The sequence below is a fragment of the Chaetodon auriga genome, chromosome 22 (genome assembly GCF_051107435.1).
Source record: "Chaetodon auriga isolate fChaAug3 chromosome 22, fChaAug3.hap1, whole genome shotgun sequence".
Taxonomy (NCBI): Eukaryota; Metazoa; Chordata; class Actinopteri; order Chaetodontiformes; family Chaetodontidae; genus Chaetodon; species Chaetodon auriga.
This window is the reverse complement of record NC_135095.1, coordinates 16677375-16701153: the sequence shown is the minus strand read 5'-3', so window position 1 is coordinate 16701153 and position 23779 is coordinate 16677375. Positions and strand designations below refer to the sequence as shown.

The 23779-nt window shown below is 44.2% G+C and overlaps 1 protein-coding gene across 2 annotated transcripts in view; it reads left to right on the top strand.

Moving 5' to 3' along the window:
- The first annotated feature begins 912 nt into the window (after positions 1-912).
- LOC143315180 (ankyrin repeat- and BTB/POZ domain-containing protein 3-A) overlaps positions 913-23779 on the top strand; it is a 162591-nt gene continuing 139724 nt past the window's right edge. The window contains exon 1 of one of the 2 annotated variants that reach the window (XM_076722708.1): positions 913-2234. In XM_076722708.1, coding sequence (XP_076578823.1) covers positions 1370-2234 — 865 coding nt within the window. In that variant the 5' untranslated portion in view covers positions 913-1369. The remainder of the gene's footprint in view (positions 2235-23779) is intronic. The other variant, XM_076722707.1, reaches the window with a different exon arrangement.

The window sequence follows — 23779 nt, the reverse complement described above, 5'->3', positions numbered from 1 at the left end:
CCACAAAAATGTTGTATTATGGCGAATAAGTCGTTCCACGGCATCATGATGCAGTGATGCCAAAGCTCGAAGCAGGACTGCAGGTCTGTATTATGTCTAAAGGAGCTCTGATCTTAAAACGCTTGGACCAATGTGCTTTGGACAGTAAAATATTTATAGGGATCTGGCGTTAAAGCTTATGGCGGTGTTCCTCAGGAAAGCTACTTTTGCTGCAGACTCACTTTCACTCCTCACTTAAAATGAACAGGACAGCATGCCAAAAGCAACACCTCTCCACTGCAGGACCCGGCCTTTCAGGAAAAAGACATTTTTCACAACAGAGGTTCATTCAGAAAGGTTGTATTTTATCCAGAGTCCAAATGCAATTACAGTCACACAAGACATTATTATTATTTTTATTATCATTATTAGCTGAGCAGAATGGTAGAAAACAGAGATTTAAGCAGGGAAGTTTATTAAAAGAAGGGTACCTGACAATACTGCGGTCAAACTGTAGATATAAATTGCACAGCAAGCTGCTTCTGAAGGAAACCTTAACTTTCTATAGCAGAGCTGCTATGATTATGAGATAAGTCATGTGGCTATAAATAAAAGGGGAGTAAACAGCCTCTAGCTGACCTCTGGTTGCTGAGAAAAATTAAGTGCATTAACAAAATTGCACTGTTTATGCCCGTGTCCCCTCTCACACATTTATTGTCTCTGACACTGTGGTATTTTTTCTGACTTTCATGTGATGAAGTAAGAATTAAAAGGTCATTTTTATCCTCTCTGTTGTCAGATGTCATTGCTCCATATTTCCTCCGCACTATCATGAGTGTTTTTCCACCATGTGTTTTCTCAGTGGGAACTCAGCTACACACACACACACACACACACACACACACACACTGCAGCTTCCTGACTACAAACAACAGATTGGTTGGCACAGCGCGGCCTGTGTGTGTGTGTGTGTCTCTCTCTCTCTGATTCTGCAGTTATGTCTTACCAGCATCAGGTATCCTTTGCTGAAAGGTAGCAGGCAGGTTGTCCGTGTCAGTCAAAGCTGGTGGAGACGCGGATTGGCTCGTTTGAGGCCGCGGGGCTCCAGGCTCCACCTCTCCAGCGGAGCCCTGCCTGCGCTGCGCTTGTTGCAGTGAGCGCGGAGGGTTTGTGCGCTCTCAGGTTACGCGTATGAAGTTGTGGAGAGGAGGATATCGGAGACATCCAGCTGCACGGAGAAGGAGGGAAGTAGAGGCTCACTTCTTATCGTTTCGCTCTTGAGGTTGGGGAGTATATTTAAGTCCTCGGAATCCGGCGGAGAGAAATCAAGGGAACGAGTTTGTGGCGTTTAATTGGAGACCAAGCATACCTAACAGTATGCGGTGCAGTTATGGCCGGCAAGGGTAAGACTGTCGTGAGGACGCTGGAGGATTTAACGCTTGATTCTGGTTATGGTGGAGCCGCGGACTCGGTCAGGTCGTCCAGCGTGTCGCTGTGCTGCTCCGACACGCATCAGTCCTTCTCGCATGGGGGCAACTGCTGGCATCTGACCGAATCCATGCACAGCCGACAGAACAGTTTGGACACAGTCAACACCGTCCTGGCGGAGGACACGGAGATACTGGAGTGCTCGGGTCAGTGCGCCAAGCTGCCCGAGCTGGAGGACGTGCCATGGAGCCTCGGCGAGGTGGAGGGCGCACTGAGGAAAGACGAGGAGCTGATGGTGGGCAACCCGCCGCCGGAGGTCTTGGCGCGACTGTCGGCTCTCATCAGCCGCGCGCTGGTGAGGGTGGCCCGGGAGGCGCAGCGGCTCAGCCTGCGCTACGCCAAGTGCACCAAGCATGAGATCCAGAGCGCCATCAAGGTGGTGCTCTCATGGACCATCTCCGTCAACTGCATCACGGCAGCTCTCAGCGCCCTGTCCCTCTACAACATGAGCACCGGGGACAAGTTCAGCCGCGGCAAGTCGGAGCGCTGCGGGCTGGTGTTCTCCGTGGGGAAGTTCTTCAGGTGGATGGTGGATAGTCGGGTGGCCCTCAGGATCCACGAACACGCTGCCATATACCTCACCGCCTGCATGGAGAGTCTGTTCCGGGAGGTGTTCAGCCGCGTCCTGCGCAGCGCGCTGGTGGAGAGGGACAACGGGATCCCCAAGTTTACGCTGGAGTCACTGGAGCAAGCCATCAGCAACGACTCGGAGGTCTGGGGTCTGCTGCAGCACTACCAGCACCTCATTTGTGGCAAGAATTCAAGTGGTAAGAAACGTGCAAAAAGCAAGATAATTGATGCCAATCAGTGATTATTTGTTGGAATATGATCTGCTGAAATATGATTGGACAGTCTGTCACCTTGGTGGTCCTTACCTGGGGCTTATAGGCGCTCTGTGTATTCGTCATCCACTGTAAAATCCACCATATAAGCCAAATCACATTCAGACTTCCCCTGAAACAAGTGCCACTCAGTTCAAATGGCTGTCCACATGTTCCAAGAAATATCTGGAAACAAGTGGCTGCATCTTTAAACGAAGCAGAATAGTGATTCAGCAGTAAGTCCTGATTGAAGATAATTGTATTTCCTTTCTAAAACAAACACAAACACAAACACCCCCCCCATTTCAAGTTTTAAGGATTTCATGTGAGGACAATATGATTTTAAATCATATTTGATTGAAAAGATACTTTCCTCAGTGCACAAAGTGATAATCTTCTTAGTTTACTACAGTTGGAGAAGTAATATGACTATAAACTGTGTAATCATGCTGGGGAATAACCACTGCTTATCAAGCCTCTCCTAATTGCGCTCCCAAACAAAAGGATGTGGCAGTTTTGTGAATGTTTCCATCAGCTTACACCTCAAGGCCCACCTCTGAAACAGGAGCTGTCTTGCTTGTCACCGTTCTGGAGGAACGATAGTCAGAATGAGTATTTATGGTTGAAAAAGACCAAACAAGCTCCAACTGCTTTCCTTTGGAACTACCCTGTCCTCAGACTTTCATTAGAGACAAGAATGCTGTGGTTAATGATTGTTTATGACGGAGTGAGACTGTGGGCAGTCTACATGTGAGTCGTGATGTTGCAGGATTTGTGTTTATATTGTGTGCTGGCCTTGTTGGTAATGCTATTACTGTCTCACTCCAGAAGGTGTAAGCTGTCAGTGTGGGCTGGCCCTCTTATCCAAAGCCCTGAATGAGTTGGCTGAAACTACAAAGCAGAAGGGACTTGAAATGCTATTCTTTAACTGAGAGCCAAACCGAAACAAAAAAATCATATTGCAGCTCTTTTTGCTAATTGTTGCAGCGTGATTGTTTTCCTCCAGCACTTATAAGAAACTCCATAGAGGTGAAAAACAAAGATGCTCGGGTTGAGAGGAATTTTGTGCAGCCTGTGTTGTGGATGAGCTATTCCTCTGTGCTAGCACCAGAAAAGATTGTTCCAGAAGCAGCGTGAAGAGAAAGTGATCTGAAACTGCTCAACACCCGTGGTTTGAAATTCAGTGTCATAGCTGCAGGTTTTTCTCACGCAACAGGCTCTTTTACCTCCGTCCTGTACGATGATGACCCAGTCAGTCCATTCATTAGTCCACTGATCGATGACTGACAGATGGACAGAAGTCAAAATGTCAAACACTTCGATGCCTCAAGCTTCTCAAATGTGAATATTTTGCTTTCATCATCATAAACTGAAAATCTCTCAGTTTGGATTGTACAAAAAAAGATGTCACCTTGAATTAAAGATATCATTCCCAAAATTATCATTACAAACTGTGAAAGTGGACATTTTTCACACATAACTCATCGTTTTAAATGTAATATATTTTAAAATTTTGAGAAAAATGCTGATCACAGTGCCCTAAAGCCCAAGGTGACGTCTTCAGATGTCTTCTTTTGTCTGACCGACATTTTGACCAACCAAGATACTCAATCTTCAGTTATATGAACAGTGAAAAGCAGCAAATTCTCACATTTCAGAAGCCGGAACAGAAAATGTTTGTCATTTCTGCTTGGAAAAATACCTGAAATGATTAATTATTTATCAAAATATTTGCAGATTAATTCGAGGTAGCTGATTTATCGACCAGTTGTTGCAGCTTTAAACTGGATGTGGGGCGTTTCTTCTCCCCCTTTAATCCCTCCATCCATCTTCTTAACCTCTTCGTTTGACGTTGGCGTTTGGCCCGGGTGAAGAGGCTGCACACGACAGCTTTGCCTTGAAATTGCAGCAGAGAAACAGGTAGTTTGTCTGGAGACAGGATGCAGAGCCAAGCATGCATCCCCCTCCACTCCTACCCGTGGAACGCATCATTTCCTGCTGGTGCAGAGGAGGCTGCAATTTGCACTCACACAAAACAGCACGATGTCATTCTGTCACAGTTAGGAAGGCGAAAATATGAGGATTTAAAACGTGCTGTTTTTTTTTTTTTTTTCACTTCAAGAAGCTGCCACCTGCCACTGTATGACAGCCCTGACCACACTTAAAGAATAGGTCTCATGTGTCTCATTTCAAATGAAATTGCGACACCTGGGGCGAAATTATTACCCATCCTTAATCACATATCAAACGACACTCATGTCTGTAATTTCTCCTTTCGTGTATGTTGTTTTGCGCCTTTGCAAACACAGCTAGGAATAGGAATGACACCATGCGGGGGGGGGGGCAGGGTAGCCCTCCTGGTAAGAGCCGTGGTCTTCACCTGGGGAACAAAAGCACTGCAGCACATAATGACTGAATCCACGTGGAGCTGCACTCCCACTGACCGTACGTGACAGCCTCTTTGCTCTGACTAACAAGCTGAGCTAAATGGAGGCTATTCTTCTCTTCCTTTGTTTTCAGCAGTACATGCTGCTGTCCAGCCTGTGCACTCTGATTATTTTCAGGAGTTCTAACCTTCCCGCATGAAAGACTTTTCAGAGTGTTTCCATTCAAGATGCACATGTGCTGCAGGCAGTTTGTGTATTTTTAATGTTTTTTTTTTTTTTAATATCCTCAATAATAATCTCACCAACACCAATTCTAATACCAGTAATGCCTATTATATGCTTAACTGTCTGCAGGTGGAGGCAGAGGCAGTTAAAGATGGGCGGATATGTTTCGATCCCCTGAATGATATGACTAAACTGTTCGCCTTTCAAAACAACTCATACGAGTGTTTTTTGGTCTGACGCCCATCAGCGGGGTGCTGTTGTTTTTCAGTGCCTTCCAAAATCACCTAAATTATCAATAGAGAAAAGATTGATGTGAGTGTTTTCTGGTTTGCTACCTCAGTGGTGAAGGTCTGGTTAGGTTTAGGCACTAAAACAGCTTGTTTAAGTGAACAAATGTGGCCTGTTACAGTCTCCAACAGTCCGTCCCGACTTCCTTTATATGAAGTTTTACGGCACTGTAACAATGCTACGTTACTTCTGCCTTCGATTCATTCATTCATAGGAGCAGAATAGCTCACGTCAGGAAAATTTGGTCATTTTATGAGTTTGAACAAACAACAGATGGTTTAGTTTTTCTGAGGGGGAACGACCCACTGATCAATTCCCAACTAATGCACGAGTCTGCTGCTATGACTTTCCAGAACTTATTTGATGTGATGCTCATTTAACAATGACCAAAGCCAACCACAGCTGTGTCGATTGAAATAGAAGTGTATCTGTTCCGTCAGATGCACGTGAGACGGACGACTGAAAAACGTGAGGGAAGCGTCTGCGGTGCAGGTCTTTAAGGGCGACGCGTGACAGTGGTGCAACATGCTTATCAAAAGCCTTTGTTTCCTTTGCAAGCTCGCACGCCACGCTCGATTGTCTTCTCATAACAAATCGACGTGCATCAACTCGTCAAAGCGGCAGTTTTGGCGTGTGCTATGGTCGAAGCGTGAGGATCAGCTGATGTATGACGTAGGCGTGGTCAGTCGGAGCTTAACATTTGGTGAGATATTGCACCAAAGCGTTGCAGCTGGATATCTGCTCTCATCTCAGTCACGTTCAACCACCTAATGGCGAGTGACGTCAGACACAAACAGCTTGGTCATCAGCTTCCAAACCTGCCCGGCCGGCGTTTAAATTTGGGATCTCGAATGACTTGATTGTATCTGATTATGTCTGTCATTTGCCGTGACCTTCCCCGAGGTACTGATCCAACCTCCGCAGGACAGATGACACAACATAATGGAAGTGCATAGCCAGCTATAGTCAGTTTATTAAATTAGCAGCAGGGTGTCTGTTCTCCCTCCTCCTTCACTCTCTGTCTTTCACACCATATTTTATTGTGTTTTCTGCTAGAGGGCGGGCTCCATGTTTGCATATTTATTTTCCACTGTGGTTTTTAATAAGCTCAACTCATAACCACATGATTCTGGCAAAGCCTTTTGTTGTCCGTTCTGTTATTATTTTCCGCCTGTCCTTCCCCTCCTTGGGGTGGATTCGCAGATGAGCTGACAGATTGCTGCCATTCTGGTGGAGATACGAGCACCCGGGCGGGCAAGCTGGCTGTGATGGATTTTTATGTCACGGTAATTTCATAAGACCAAAGGCTGCACCCACACCCCTCCACCACGCTTCATTTCAAGCACCAATCACTGACTGTGAAGTTACATGAAGTTGTTTTCGAGGCCGAGATGTATTTTATGAGCCGCATCCTTTTCCAGGTTTCCTCCATCTCAGTGGCTTGTGAAAATATTGACTTTCATTTCATATGTTTCTCTGTGACTTCACTGGAAGAGATTCTAAAAACACCTATAACTCTACTCTGGGCAAGTGGGACCAGCCCAAAATGTCGTGCTTTTATTACTTCCATGTCATTGGAGTGTGGATCCCCTTCCATTTTCAGAAACTAGGTGAAAGCTCTGTGTCAGGATGAGATAATGAGACGAGTGTGAGAGCACTGAATGCCTAATGTTGTGAGGGAGTACAGTACAGGAAGAGAAACGAGGCTGGAGTGTCAGCTGGAGGAGACGGTGGTGAGGGGGCATTGGCGCAGGTCCCTCTGAGATATAATTATGCAGCTCTCTTTAATTAACACTTGTGCTTATCTGGTAGTCATTAAGATTAGGAATTAGCAACGGGAAACACCAGGGAGCTGGAGAGAACAAAGATGATAATTCCTCTCATTCAATTTTAATACCGTTTACGCATGTCTGTGCCGGCATGTTTGATTTGATCGGTCTGGGTGGCTGAGATAAAATGTCGTCTGGACATTCAGACCTGTGGCCTTTCTTTGCTGTGGATCCTTACAGAACAGTGGGAGGGAAAAAACCTGTTGCGTCACCCTCATCTTAGACGCCTGCATCTGGAAAATGACACAAAACACTGGTCGTAGATTCCCATGCTTCTGAATGCAAGTCAGCATTCGCCATATTGGCTGACTTACAGTACATCTGGCTGCTCATCTCATCAATAAAGGGCAAAAATCATATGAATTATATCCCAACTGATGCTGTGTTTATGTGTGTAAGAATTTAAGTAGTCAGATTATAATTAATCATCTTTTTGAACATAAAAAACACAACATGAACAAATGTTTTTGACAAGAATCCCTTAAACTATGAACTAAATATGTACAAATGGAACATTTTAAACATGAAAAGATCTGTGACCTCACCAGCACAGGTGTGAAAGACTGAATACAGTGTGGTAAAATGCTCTGGTGCACAAGTACGAAACTACAAAGCATAAAATATTCAAACTTAAAATACTATGGAGCGAATGTATCTGTGATAACCTAATATCACTCAATCTGTTAGCCCGGTCAGATCAATAGTAGGGCTCTACTATGAATGCTGATTCTTTTTATTTAAATAAATCAAAATGAGTTGCGTTAATCATCTGGAGACAAACTATGTCCCTGAAATCCATCATCAATTTCTGTGGCCGGCCAAAGATAATGAGCTCATAAGGAGAAAAATGTGACCTTTAAGCATCATTAGCATGCAAAAATCTAATTAATGTACATTTTAGATACAAAAATAAGCATATACAGGTGAGAAAGGAAATAAAAAAGTAATACTGTATATATATATAAATATACAAGGCAAAGATAGCCACTGATGACTGTATATTTACAGGAAGTCACAGGAAGTTACAGGAAGTGAGTACTAGGATGCAAGGCACCAAAATCCAGTCAGCTAGCCAGCTAGTTAGCATAATAAACTGACATTAGAAAACAGTTTTCATGTGACTCAGTCTATTCAGCAGGAAGACAAGATGCTGAAGAAATATTTTGAGAGGAAACAAGTTCAACAACAGAGGCAAATCCCTGGAGGTCAGAGCCAGCCGGCCTACAGCAGCAGCCAAGCTAACACCTTAGCGGCTAACGTTAGCGTTCATGGTTCAACAAAGACATCTGCTGCCCTCAGCGAGCTGTTTTAATGGTGAGTAAAGGCATAATGCTTTCTCTTAACCACTGGAATCGTGTGTCGGCTGTGCTGTAATGTGCTGTGTTAATTTGTATGCTGTACACACACACATTCGCTCCAGTTTGTGCCTCTGTATGCATCGTATTAGCATTGCACTTGGAGCACAGAGCTAAGCATCAGTCAGGGATAAGGTGATTTTCCATAATCCTCAAAGACTCTTCTGACCGGTTGGATCAAAGAACATTATTTCCGCTGCACAATAACAAGAAAATTGAACCAATTTTCTCAAAGTGTGACTCTATTTCCTGTGTGTTTGCCAAACTTGGACTTTAAAGACCCCCCCCACAAACATATTGGAAGATAATAATTTGTGTCTGATATGGTTTTTGCACAAACAAGTTCTGTTGTTATTGTTGTTGTTAATCTAACTATTTTCCATTGAAACATCCATCCTCTGTATGTATACGGAGGCTTTCCATATTCCAGCTGTGTCAGATGGAATAACCCAAACGGTAAGAACAAGAAGTGAAGGACATGTTTGAACGGAGGGGGACTTCAACAGGCTCAATAAGAGACATCGTGCTGGCTAATTTTATAGAACACAAATATAAAAACGTGTAATGGTAAATGGCATTAGGTGATATAGCTGGTAACAGTGGCTGTTGAATCATGGCTGAGTCAAAGCTGCCATTAGACCCCACGCACTGTAAACACACAGGCTGCATTTATGTTGCTCTTAGTGTTCTCTGGTAGCACAATAAGGGAGTTTCTTTACCCTTTCCTCTATTTCCATCTTTCACACCCTGATCATGGCCGTGTTGAAAGACGCTCTGGCGCTCCCGCGTGCGCTCGGCTCCGTCTGCTGACCCTTGACCCCGTGCTTCGGGTGTGAAGTTGATGCAACAGGTGGCCGTTTGGGATTGGAGTTAGCGGTTTGATGTCACCTCAGCGGGAGAGGGAGGAATCAGTGGAAACAATGCTGCAATGTCAAAATGACCTACTTTATGGTCCAAGTTTGGAAAATACACCCAACTGATGCCACGGTGAGATTATATGGCACACATCCTGGAAGTCTGGAGATTCAATCGGCGTCTTTGATGTCGACACAATTTGTGTGACAGTGGCTGTCAGAAGATACTGCGCTGTTTGATGTTATCTGTCAGCAGTACACAAGCTTAATTCAACAGTTCTGTACCAGAGGGAGTCATGAAGCACCAGCACGTCTGATGCTGCTTCTGCTTTAATTTGAGCTTAGATCGTATTTCTTTTTTGGACTTTATTTCTTAAGAAATGACTTTTTTTCTGTTATGAGAGCCGCAGTAATGCCAGAGGATGATGTGCCTCAAAGGCTCAGTTCACCCAAATTATGAAAAACCCCACATTTTCTGATGGAGGCCAGATGGCGTACGGCCATTTAGACTGTTCGGTTTCGCTTTTGATTTCAGACCACAGAGGGCATTTTGTGTGTTTCACTTCTGCTGTGCTTTAAGACTAAATGAGTCACGGTTGAATCTGAAATGCAGGTCATTGAATGGTCTATTGAAAGCTGTTCACGGGTCTTTGCTTTATCACCGGATCATTGATTCTTTAGGAAGACCAGATTTAATTTCAGAATGCCTTTACAATGACAAATTCACCTTCGTTGAGGTGGCGTCAGAAAGCTCGTATCTCAAACTCTTGGCACGTGAAACCAAAACCATCTGTGTTGCCAGCAGACCAACATATAAAAAAATAGGCCTTAGTCATACAGCTCTGCAACACTTCTGCAGAAGTGAAAACAAAGCGTTTTAAAATCAAAAGGCGAGACTTTATTCAGCTGCTGTGATGTTGTAACACGTCGTCGGAGGCCTAAATCTGGCAGTTTGCATTTGCGGTGAAAACCACAGCGCATCTTGTCAGCTCCGCTGTATGTTTTCCTCCTTGTTAGGCGTCTCTAGGTTTCCGTTATCACAGCGTGCACTGATGTTGCACCCAGCCTGTGGTTGTTCTTTGAACAGTATGATGATGCTTTTGATCACACCTTAAGGAAAAACAGTTCTGGGGCCGTTTTCACCCCCTAGACTTATTTGTGCTTTAGAAAACAACCCTGCTGTGATATTCCTTAGAAATCAGCAACACTGGTGTGACTAAAACTCACATTATTGTGAGTCAAGCTGTTGACCGGTTGTGAAATGTTTGGTTTTCTGTAACAGTGATGTCATTGTTGGACCGGGAATGAGGATGTTAGCCTAAAAAAAACATCCTCTGACACTCATTTATCGAGTCGGGGATTGTACTCGGCCTCTCTGGGACTTTTCATGATTGCTTTGTGAACTGTTGGCCAACCTGTTTGTGTTGCTCTGCGGTTACTGCTCTCATGCTGTGGAAGAGGGGAATTTCTAGCGAGAATCAACAAAAAAAAAAAAATGGCATTACAAAAGATTTACAGTACGTGGGCACTCCTCAACACATTTGGTCAGAAGAAGAATAAAACTGACTGATTGCCCTCTCGAGCTTAATGTTTCATTAAATCAATTGTTAAAAACAAAAGTGCGATGTCGGACGCAATCATATCGCTTCAGCAATATATTCAAGTTGGGTTTGGTTACTCATTACTTCTCAGCCCTCGTGCTGTTGAATTATGCAATGGGGTGGATGGCTTACATTGTTCCAGCAGCATGTGAGTTGTTTTTAAAAGCAGCAGGCATCAATCAGAACTCCCCCCTGTGCTTATTATCCTCCCCCTGCTATTATTTCATGCCCTTACTACAAACTCCCGGAGTTTAAGTTGTTTATGCGAAGAAAAAGACATTTAAATCAGAAACAACCTATCTTGGGTTTGGTTCCTGCAGTTGAAAGCTTGCTCTGAATGCTCCTCACGCTCTGTTTATGGGACTGTTGACGTCTGCTGACTGTACTTCAAAAATGAATGAAAGTGACAGACGCTTATCTCTCCACTGACTTCTTTCCTCCAGACGATTTTTCGGCTTATCCCTCCTCACACTTCGCTTCAAGCCGAACTGAAATTTGACACTTCCACTGTGTACTTTTGTGTATATTTCTGAAGACAACATCTAAGTTTCAGGCCTCTGGGTGGGTGTTTACTCAAGTACGGTACAGTACCAAGGCTAGGTACTTGTACTTGTCCTTATACTTTTTGCAGCTTTATACTTCGTTTCCACATCTCAGAGGCTCATATTGTACTTTTTACTCCACTACATTTGCCAACAGGTAAATAGATTATTTAAAAAGGCTCTTGGATTAGCTGGACAATGCATTGACTTTTTAGAGATATGAGGTTCACATGACAGCGATTATAATGCATAGCTGTGGAGGAAAGCACAAAATAAAGAAATGAAAATGAACACAACCTTAAACATCTACAGCAGGAAGATGCAGCATAATAATATTAATAACATTCATCCACAAACATCACATATTATAATAAAACACTGACAGGGAACATTCTAAAGTGGAAGGCTAACTAGCCTAGCGTCCTAACCGGCTAGCTCATTAGCCTAGCTTGCTAATGTTAGCACAGCTTGATGTTACTTTGCCTTCATGTTATTTTAACAGCTGCTGAGTCACCGGGAGCTCGCACACGCTCAGTTTTGTGTTTTGTCCATCGTTACACAAAGGAAGAGGACGAGCTAACGGCTAAAGATGGCAAATGACCACATTTTAAAAAGTCTAGGCAACAGGTAGTCCTGCAGCCGTAGTACTTTGTACTTGTACACAGTGAGTAGTAATGGAAGGTGTAACTAACAGGGAAAAAAGAGAATGAATGAAAATATGAATGTTTAATTTCACTTTAACATAATGTTTATTCTCTAGACGTTTTCTGTTTAATGACAGATATTACATCCAAACATATGAAGACTTTTATAAGAGACCTCACACCCCCCTCACACCCCCCCCCCCCCGCTGCTGCATCTCCGTCCTTTCTGCAAACTGACATTTCTTCTTTGCTCCAGTTTCCTGTAAATTGTAATCGAACTTCCTGCAGACACAGGAAGTCTTTCATGTCTCTGCCTTACCGTGTGTGTGCTGAGTCTTTCATGTTTTTTGCCGGTGGGGGCTCGGAGCGTCTTCAGTTGACCTCAGCTTGTTTGTACCTTTGTGGTGACGCCTTCTTGTGCGGCTGCATGTTGGCGGGTCACATTTTTGCTCAATGTGAACACAGATAGTTAGCTAACGTCTCCCAGCAGCCTCGATAAGCACAGATTACTGCAAACTATAACATGATTGCTTGGCTTCCACTCGTCTGTCCCTCGTGTTCTAGCAGGGGCGATTAAAGGCTTTGCAAGAATCAACAAGAAAGGTTTTTCACAGTTCTTTCCATGCTTGTCCAAATTTAGACAGGATCCCATCCACAGAAGAAATGTACTTTTCCTGTCATGTGCTTCATTTTTATTCTCACACTGACTTCTGATTGAAAAACAATCCGACCAAAGGCCGCTAACTTTCTTCACTTATTCTCATTTGGCTGTAATTTAAGTGTAGAGAAGCTGCAATAAGTTGGTTTTAAAGGATCAAAAAGAGATTTAGAGCATTTATACCCGTTGGATGATTTCATAAAAGCACCTCACGTGTGATTTCCTTCAGCTGGTGGCCAGTTGTGGTGCATCTCCGTCACGCAGTTTTATCTGGAAGCTTAGTAAGAACGGATAATTTGTCAGCCTGCGTTGAATTGTGTAATGCTTGTGTAATACTTGTAAGTTATGTACCAAGAAGAGTCTCTAAATACTGCATACAAGCTTGCAGTCTGAAAGCAGCGATTGCAGCTGTTTGGATGGTGCACTGTTATTTTACTCTGCTTCTGGTTTGCTGATCCCCTTCAAATCAACTTAAGTGTCTGTTGATGTGACTGAAATCACAACAGTTTATAGGCTGTCATGCTTAGTCATGCTAAAACTGTTATATGATTAGTCATTCGACGGCAAGTTAAATGGCAGTTTTGATATCTGCTTGATTCGGATATCATTTGGTGGGATCCAGCCAGAAATGCTGCATTCAAGGGCAGTCTGCAGCCTTAAAGTGCCACTCTATCAGTGCTAGAGGTCCACACAGGAACAGACTGCAGGCTTTAAAGGGAAGCTGAAATCTGGACACCATTATACTTGATCAGCAGACCGTGCCGACTGTTCAATTCGTTTTAATTGTCTTATTGTTTGTTTTTAGTGTGTGTACCCAACAGTCTGTGGAAAGCAGCGTTGATAGTGAGCGGTGCAATAAAGTCAATTAAACTGCACTGAACAACTTTCAGCTGCATCTCACTGTCTTCATTCAGCAAATGGGAGATTTGCTTGAGTCTATGGGCTGAGTGAAGACTGAGAAGCTGCTGAAGTGTTAATAAGTGGAACTCTGAGTGGAGTATATTTTACTACATATAAAGATCTACGTTTTTAACTGTTGTCAGTGCCGTTTTCCGCTGTTTTTGACATTGCTTATCCAACCGGCCTGAATATCTTTCGACTTTCTGTGGAATTGTATTAGGACAACGTGATTGCATTGTTTTATTGTTCTGCAAAATCATGCTGTTTAATTAAAAAAAGCAAACATAATTGTAATTAAAAAGTAACAAAATGAGTTTTTATAGCGAAAGACTAATCTCTTATGTTGAATAGCTTAAATGATGACTGGATTATTAATGAAAACAACAATGGTTAGATGAACTGATAATGGAAATAATCATGTGGTGCATTCCCCTGATGGAAAGGGTCTTTTCATGGTCACTCAGTACTGAATGCTGGATGTAATTGTGGATTATAAGAAGAAGAGGAGGGCAGGGGGAGAGTGCGGGGACCAAACGTCGCAGCGGTCAGTGGCTCCACGTCGTCGTGTTGGCCGAGCTGCAGGGCGTCAGTGTTGTGTTACACCCCGACGGGACAGCAGCTTCGACTGCATGCCATTACAGCATTTAATTAACGAGGGGCGAGTGCGGCATCAGTTTCTGGCTGTTCCCAGGTGGTGATGGGAAATTAGGCTCCTCGCTCTGGGGAGAACCATCTGGTGCCACAGTGACACAAATAGGCCAGTGATAGGGATACGGAGCATTCTGGGTAACGGAGTTTAGGGGAATAACCTTTGTGATTAAGATTCACATTTCTACTGGAGCACATCCTCCCTCCCCTGTTCTCCTTTGTTTGTTGACTCCACCACTTAATCCTGACTTGACAAGTGCAAACGCCAACTCGCAGAGCCCACAACAACAGAAGGAACTCCATTTGTTTTCTGCTGTTTTTAAAGCCCACAGTCGCACTTGATGTTTCTCAATGGCTGCCCATTGAGAAACGCTGACAGCGACATAGTCCCACTACAGTGTTTCTGACAATCTGAGTTGCTCACAACTTGACTCATATTAAGATGCAGCAATTTTGTTCACTGGTATTGTGTAGGCAGGAACACGTCCTCCCACTGACATGAAGCATTTCATAACGATTACAAGACAGACATGGAAAGGAAAGCTACACGAGAACATGGCTGCTGCTTGGTGACTTTGCTCCTCAAACCTTTGCCTGAGCCTCATACTGAGAGCGTGTAATGAGATGTTTGATGCCACCTCAGCCTGAACTCTTGTCCTCTCCACTGAGAGCTGTTTTCCCTCCTGAATATAGCAGCTTAAAACGACAGCATGTAGCAGCCATATGGATAAATAATTTTAAAGGTGTGCAGCTAAATTTGTCATTTTTGAGTGGGAGATTGATGTGAACTACCAGGATTCTCTGTTTTCATATAAAGAAGAACTGTGGGTGAGTGGGGGGGGTCCTCGTACAGCTAAAAATCACTGTGCTTCATACGAATAAGTCACATAGAAGAGCTCCAAATCATAGCTGGCTGCATTAGCTGCCCTGAGGCAGTGACATTTTTTAGTGTATGAATCTACAGGGCACGTCAAAGAGAAAGCATAAAGCCAGGCTTTGAATAGAGCTGCTGACCTACTAACACTCAACACACTGTGTTGGCGCGCAAGAGGGGATAAATACATAACATCGATGGTTTATGTGCAGGTTATGAATCAGTTCCAAATAAACTGTATTGTGTACAAAGGAAGAGGGAGAATTTATGAGGGAAAGAAAGAGGATTACGAAATCAATAAGCGGCAGGATTCTCTGAGAGAAAATGCAAACAAGAAGTGCCACTCCACCCCCACCGAGTCCTCCACGCCAGCTCCAAGGACACCAAGTGAGCATTTTGTCAGTGAAGCAGAAAGTGAAACCAAACAATTGATTGGATAGAGCAGTAATTCACGGGGAACAAACATTTTCCCAGTGATCCTCCAGTTTGTTTAGGCAGGGCCTCCTGCTACGTGAGTACACCTGTTACATGTTATTCCACACATAGTAAGAAAAAATGGCCGCTCTCTGTGGTTTCTATTCATTTCGCTCTGCTCTGCCACCTGTCTGGTTGAACCTGCTTTGCGTCATCCTATGGTTTTTCGGCCAACATGACAGACAAGTAGAGGCACAGCGAGGTGTCGACAGGCTGCCTCACAGCTCCTGTTTACCAAATCCTGATTCATAGCCAATAACCAGCTTACTGTGTGCATGCAGGCCGACACACAAACAGGTGTCCGGACACACACTGGCACTCGTGCATGTTTGTATTGCTGCATCTGTGCGAGTGTTTGGATACAGTGATAAACCTCACGGCTACATGAATATTTTAGCTCTTTTCTGAACCTGAAATCAGTCCTCATCAAATTCAAAGTCTACACTCCCTTTAAAGGAGTGATGGTGAGCAGAATTTTGCAAACAAGATTCCTCCCTCTGAAAGCTTCCAGCACGATGTGGTTCACATTAAAGAACCTGTTTTTCCCCTTCTGCTGACGTTTCTGATGCAACAGCGAGAGACAATACGAAGCAAACAGCACTCTTCTTCTTTCTTCCTTCTGCTCGGCCGCTCTCTTTGACAGTGAATGAATTACATACGATGAATATCGCCGCTGCATAGATTAGTCCCATACTCAGTAATGAAACAAGGCAGACCTTTCCACCATTGCTTGATATCAAAAAAATGAATGAAAAGGTGTGATCACAGTCAATGCAGGCAGTCTAATTAAAGCCTGATACAGCCAGATCATGTACGACACATCCGTCTGAACAACGAACTGCAAATGTCACTCTGCACTATTTATATCTATGGCAGGACTCCAGTTAACCCTTTGCATCAACCCTAAATCCAGCTGTAACCTGATTCTCACTTTAACCTTCAGGCCAAGAAGTGACCCTTACACACTCCTTTGAATTAGTGAGAACCAAAATTTCTACTAGTGAGGAGATTTAAAGGCCCAGCACAGCCATGTTCAGTTTCCTGTGGTCAGGGTGGAGGTGGTGGATGTGCAACAGGTCAATGAAGCACATGGCACAGGCTGCAGAGGGGAAGACACCTTTGTGGTGGGCTGTGTGTGTGTGTGTGTGTGTGTGTGTGTGTGTGTGTGTGTGTGTGTGTCTGTAGGGCCTTTAATAAATGGATTTAAGGGATCATTATCAAACATATTGACAACATGTTGTAACTCTTAAACTTCTCAATTGTCAATAGTAGGCAGGCAGGCAGTATAGTCCTCACTTTCCACTTTGAAATTCCATCCGTTCATCCATACTTCCATCTGTTTTTCACCTGGTATCCGGGGCCAGGTCGCGGTGGCAGCAGACGAAGGTGGTCCAGACGTTCCTCTCCACAGCTACGCTTTTCAGTTAATCCTCGGAGATCCTGAGGCATTCCTAAAACAGATGTATAATCTCTCCAGCGTGTTCTAGGTCTACCCCTGGGTCTCCTGCCAGTTGGACGTGCCCAGAAAACCTCCAAAGGAAGGCACCCAGGAGGCATCCTGATCCCTTTCCCAAATCACCTCAGTTGGCTCCTTTGAATGCGAAGGAGCAGCGGCTCTCTGAGCTCCCTCCAGGTGTCGCAGCCCCTCACTCTATCTGTAAGGCTGAGCCCAGCCACCCTTAGTTTGGCCGCTTGTATCTGCGGTCTCACTCTTTTGGTCACTAATCAAAGCACATGCCCATCAGTGAGGGTTAGAACGCAGATCGACTGGTAAATCGAAAGCTCAGCTCCCTCTTCAACAACAGTCCAGTTACTGCTGATGCCGGTAGATCTCACGCTCCATTTTACCCTGAAACCCCGAGATACTAGAACCCCATCACTTGGAGCAATCCACCATTTTCTTGCAGAGAAGCTTAAACTGGTCCTCACAAAGACAGAAGTACAAGAGCACACACAGAGGCTACGAGTGCCGGTGAACAATGCTGCATTGTCGCTCACCTGTTGTTGCTGCTGCACCCATGTGGAACAAAGACAGCTTGTGTAACTTACAGTATCTGGTCTGTTTCTGTGGGATGCAACAGCAGATTTTCACAAAGCAGTCTCACAACGCTGTCATCATAAAACTCTTAATGTGTCAGACAGCTTTAATGTCAGAACACAGCCATTAAGTGCAGAGAAAGGTATCCATGCATATCATGCAACGGCAAGTTTATTCACCCAAGAACTCATTCACCTATGCTAATGCACACCTACACAAGGCAGCATGATACCGTTCCTGCGTCCGCACATTCAGAGTAGATAATCCTCAGGCTTCACGGCAGCAGATTTTTCCCACACTCCCAAACCAGGCACTCAATCTCATCAGTACCCACAATCCATCATAATGTCCCAGGGGCTGCCTGGTACAGTCATCAGAATACAGTTCGTTTTTGGCTTGTTTTGCGCCCATGAATGCATCATCGGGGGGGTGGCAGCATCTCTCTCCCTGACCTGCATTTTGCTCTGTGAAAGCTAGGTTTAAATGTATGACTCAGACTGAGTCAATGTGTGCATGCATAAAATCTACACTGAGCTATAAAATATCAAGGACGTTTCTCTGTCTTTAAAAAAAGCAGCAGAAGTTTGTGAAAAATCCTGAGGGCGGTGTCTTCAAATGACTTGTTTTGTCTGACTAATGGTCTAAAAGCCAGAGATATTCCTCTCACGGTGATGTAAAACAGAGATTTGAGACACATTTGTTGCTCCATATTTGGTATTTTTGAATCGACTAATGAATCAGTGCAGTAATGGTTTCAGCCATAGAACGGATCCTGATATTGAGTCGAAGCTTCTTTTTCTAATCTCGACATCTTCATCCCACAAATCTTTAAAAACGCTTCTCTTGCTTCTTTTTATCTCCATTAGCTCTTCTGTGGTGATTGTCAATGAAATTAAGGAGGCATAATGGCTTCTGGTTCAATACATCAGTGTATTTAATATTTTGCCTGGAGCCTTAATGCATCACACCCGCCGTCTTGCGTCTAATCATTTATCAAACCATGCAGCCGAGAAATGTTAAAAATGTTAGAAAAGATGCCACGTTAGCTTCGATTCAACTGAAAACGTGCAAACTGATGATGTGCAAGATGTGATTTGAGATTATTTACAAAACGAATGGCTCTAACAGGACAACTCAAGCAAGTTTGAGGAGTCTGCTTAGTGGTTTTTACAGCATACAGAAATGAATGGAAACCAATGGATGCTAGCTAGCTAGCTAAGGAGCTAAAAGAGACTGGTATCAACCAGTCAAGACAACATTTCACGACCGCTGCTACAACTGCAAGTCATGTTAAAGTGCTTCACAAATAATAATAATAATAAGAGCAGATGAAAGAGTTGAGAAAAGGCCAAACGGTCAGAGTCTTGCGAGGCGATTTAAAGGAGGGCGATGTTGGAGTGATGGAGCCGAAACTGGAAATGTTATTCATTAAACCGGTTAGCTCCCACTGTTAGCTGTTCCATCTCATTCTCAGGTAGTCGCTGCAGACTTTCCCACCTTACGGTGACTCAAGCTCACTTCCTTTAAGAGTTTCCTCAGTCGGAAAGCTTCACACTCGTCCTCTGTCTTTCTGGCTCTCTCTCGCCGTCTCTGCTGGAAGTCGAGGGCTGTGAAATTGCCCAGGAAACATCAATCATGCCTTCATTTCCCAGGCTACCCCTCCACCCCCACCCCACCCGCTACCCCCGGCCGGCTCTGGCTCTTCTTATGCTGCTATCATTGCGAGTGCCTTCTCTGTTGCTTAAATCCCAGCATCCTCGTGGGGGGAGACGAGGCTGATAGAGTGCCCTGATATCAGCTCTCCTCACAATGGATTGGGCTCATCCACATTTTAGTGCACCACGCTGCTGATGTATTTATGTGTTTAGAAGCCTCATCCCAGAGGTTAGTCAGTGTTACAGAGCAGAGATCTGTGGCGCAGACGAGAGATTTCTCCTGCTGGGAGACGGATTGGACGTCACAGTTTATTCGTTTATTTATTGTTAAAGTCCACTTGGGGAAAACCATCAGAAGCTACGTCAGGCTGTGAATATTATAGAATGTGGTTAATGTCCTACGCTTAACCTCAAGAATATAAACATTCACAATGAACCATTACAAGCAGAATAAATAAACATACGATAGAACACAAGCAATTAAATAATAAATAACAACAGCAAGAAATATGTTGTATGAAATTAATGCAAAAAATGGTGAAAGTAACCATGAATATTACTAAAATAAATATCGCCATGAAGATGAATTATAGGATAAATCATTTTTGACAGTTAAGTTAAATAAAAGGTTTTAAATTGTGTAAGAACAATACACAATTAAAAATGTAAATTATTAAATAAATAATAAAGACAATTAAAAACAAACAGTTAAGACAAAAACAATGTAGAGATATAAAATCAAAAGTAAAAATCACATTTGATAAATACTGAAAACACAGAAATAAATGGCGCCATAGAACGGCGCCTGTTTGCGTTTGATCCTCCTCTCGATGGAGAGGACGCCATCCGTCTTCCACTTCCATCGCCGCGGAGACACGACGGCGAGCTGACCGGCCCTAAATAATTCCTCTGTTTACAGTGAGCTGTCAGAAAGGCGACACACGAGACAAATAATGTGACCCGACAGAGTAAATGACATGCAGAGGAGAGCTCGCCGTGTGATGGATGGAGGGGAACGACGCTCCCTGTAGCCTCCACCTGCGTCCTCTCACACCTCTGCTCAGCTTCTAAAACTTCCATGTCTGTCATCGTCTTATTTGTGCTCGTGACGCCTCTTTGGCGTGGCAGTAAGCCTCTGCGGCCACATGCACTTCCTGCCTCCGCTGTCAGACCGTCCCGAGTGTCTTTGTTGTCGTCGTTGTGTGTGTTCATCTGTGCGTGAGCCCCTGCGCCTCACAGATACTGCTCTGTCAGACGTTTTGTGGCTGACACCGTTAATCACTGAAGTATACACGCAGACGCACAAACGGCCTGATGTGCATTCACGCAACGAGTCCGCCCGGGGAAATAAACAAGTTTTCCTCCGTGCGGGAGATGACAAAGACGCTCTGATCACCTTTCTTAGGAAAAACCAAACGTGGAGTTTCTCGCCTTTTTGTCTGCGGAGAAATCTGCAGGACTAATTGAGAATGCGCCGCTGTCACGTTCAAAGATGGCTCACACGCCGCATTCGAGATGACAGACGAAAGGTTTCTGTCGTGAAACCCCCCACCCACCACCGCCCACCCACCCCGAAGGCCCATCAGACGCACAAACGCTCCTTTTGATCCCAAACAGAAACGAGTCGTCTGTGCTGGTGTGACTGTTTGAAGTGTTGTGTTGGATTAATTTAGGCGTTTAACATTTGTTAGAGAGAGCAGAGGATTACACTTGATGTGTCTGTTTTTACTGTTTTACTTGTGTGCTGTGACTGCAGGTTTGTGTGTGTGTGTGTGCGTGTGTGTGTGTGTGTGTGTGTGTGTGTGTGTGTGTGTGTGTGTGTGCCAGCCAAACGTTTGATGGTTTTGGCTTCTGGGGATTGGCGACTTGTCTGTTTTAAATTTGACTGTTTAGACGTCACACCGGCCGTGGGAGGTTTATGATGGACAGTTTTCACAGTTTTTAAGATCTCTATAGGGGAGAAGGGGAAAAAAAAAAGTCTTCATCAGTGGTGGAGGAAGTGCTCAGACTAATTAGTGAGGCAGAGTAGAGGCAGAAATACCACACTAAACTGTTAGTTTCTCCTGTCCCAACTTGTTTGAAACCTGTTGCTGCGTTGGATTCAGAGTAAACAGATGTTTACAAAAATCACTGAAGCTGATGAGGAAAAACATTAAATACATTGTCTTTGCAAAAAGGATTAGCAAGTTATCACATTCTGTCTTATTCCTGAAATATCAGCAGCTCGAACAGGAAGTCAGACCTGTCTTCTGTCGTCCTCTGAAGCTCAGACGTCTGATTTTTAAGACGTATGTGAGCGTCGTTTCGCTGCTGATCTGATCTGATCACCACGTCACATGTAAGCACAGAAATCCAGCTGCCAGGCTGACGCCACATCCCATGATTTATTCCCGTGGTGACACTCGACCACATGGTAGTCACTGGTGTAGCCGCTCGTGTGTCTTGTGGGTGTGGTGAGGGATGTTTGCTGAGCTGTTTCGGATGGCTGCAGTTTTGTTATCATGCGGGGAATCTCCGAGTATCACTGAACACTTGTGCCACTTGTGGAGAGGTCAGCGAGCGTTATGTAACGTCAAACACGGAGCCTGATTAGAAAAACTTTTCAGTGTAACTTTGCATTATTGGGTTTGTGCTCTCCCTGTGGTTCAACCTGATTATGCAACAGACTTGTGAGACATAACCGCAGGCTTACAGCGTCATTTGCAGGGATGAAACCATCCAACTTCTTGATATTGATTGAACACCAGGGCTCCTTTTCCGCTTTAAAATATTAATAATATGTGCAGATTTTCACTCTGATCTTCTTGAAGCTTTAGTAGTTGTAGTTGTAATGTCCCTGTTTAATTGGTTCATGTCCAGGTGAAGAAAGGAAGCTGGTCCACACTGAAATATCTTCACATCTACTGAATGGATCGACAGTCAGAGTCCCCAGAGCATCCTTAGGTATCCTAATGACTTTGATGACCCCCCTGACCAGGACAAATTGTAGTAAATGTGGCGATCAACTTGATTGAACTTGGTGATCTGAGCTCAGGAGAGTGTACAGTGTGCACAGTGTTGTATATCTCTGTAGGATCAGCGCCTCCCTGTTGAAGGAGGTACGGAGTGGCTGTGCCGTCTTCTCCTGTTTTGCCTGTGTTTATGTGGGTTTTCTCTTGGTGCTCCAGTTTCCTCCCACAGTTGAAAGACACACTGCTGAACTAAAAGCTTGAAGCTGATTTCATGAGAGTGTGTTTGTGTTTGTCCTGTAATAGACTGGCAACCTGTCCACTTTCCTATTGCCCAGTGCATAGTGGGATAAAGCTCCCCTGTGATCCAGTTAAGCACTGGCAGAAGAATAGATGGGTTCAGATCACACTGAATTAGACGTCCAGTATATTTCTTCTTATAATGGTGAAGCAGTTCTTTCAAATAGCCTCCAGATTGTACTGACAGAAGATCTGCTCTGGAGGACAGAAACACCGCATCTCTCCACATCTCGAATTTGCTTTTCACATCACTTGTTTCCTCAGAGTCCCTCTTTGAAAATCTTAAGCCTCCAATCTAATTACGCCCAACGGCGGAAAACGTCGACCAAATGCACAAATTGACAGGCTCAGAAGTAATCACCTCGCTGTCAAGTGAGGTGATTTGTCATGGTGTGCGTGATGATCTGCAACTGTTAGCCGGCGCTCATGAGTCAGCGTTGTGGAGAACGGTAATTGGGACCGGACTAATGGGGAAGGACTATTCTGAGGTCTAGTTAAGCAGTTTGTGGGACGGCGAGAACATGAGCATGTCAGTGTGTTCCTGTGTCAGTTCAGGGAGCTCACAGCCCAGCTGCTTGTAATTGGAATAACTTAAAAGACAGAAAGAGGTACATTGAGGCACATTATTTTTCCACTCATTTGGAGCATGTCAAAACATTCCCCGTTTGGTCAACATCACCCTGTGCAGGTTTTATCGTCGGTGAGTGTTATGTTGACACTGGAGCGCACGCTGTCAAAGTAATGCTGCACTGATTGAAGAGGCACATGGTGCTGAATGGCAAACAAAAGCATTGATTTGGAATAATGTGGCAGAAGTGTAATATTAACTGTCTTTTTAGCTCTGTTTTTGGTCTCCACCACCTCCTGAGGGAAATATGTGGCTCTTTAGCGGCTAAATGCTCCACTGTCTGCTGTCTGAGGCTGAGCAGGTAGTGTACAGTCGGGTTTTTATGGTTTCTTTTGCTCAAAACTGCGACCGAAAACAATGCCGATGAGAGCGGTGAGAGTCAAGCAAGTCAAGCTGAAAGGAATTACAGAGTCTGGTGATAATTCTCTGTCTCTGAAGCAGCTGGGTACTGTAGTTTTTAGGATTACTAAAAACAGGAAAAAGATTACCAAACCGGTAAATACTGCATTTCTTGGGGACTGTTTTCAGCTGAGGATTAATAGACGTTTGGCGCTCTCATCAGCGTTTAGACTCCAAATTAACCTGCTGTATGTCATCCAGGGCATCAGTGTGTTGTTGATAGGTTTTTGGACAACAATGGGAC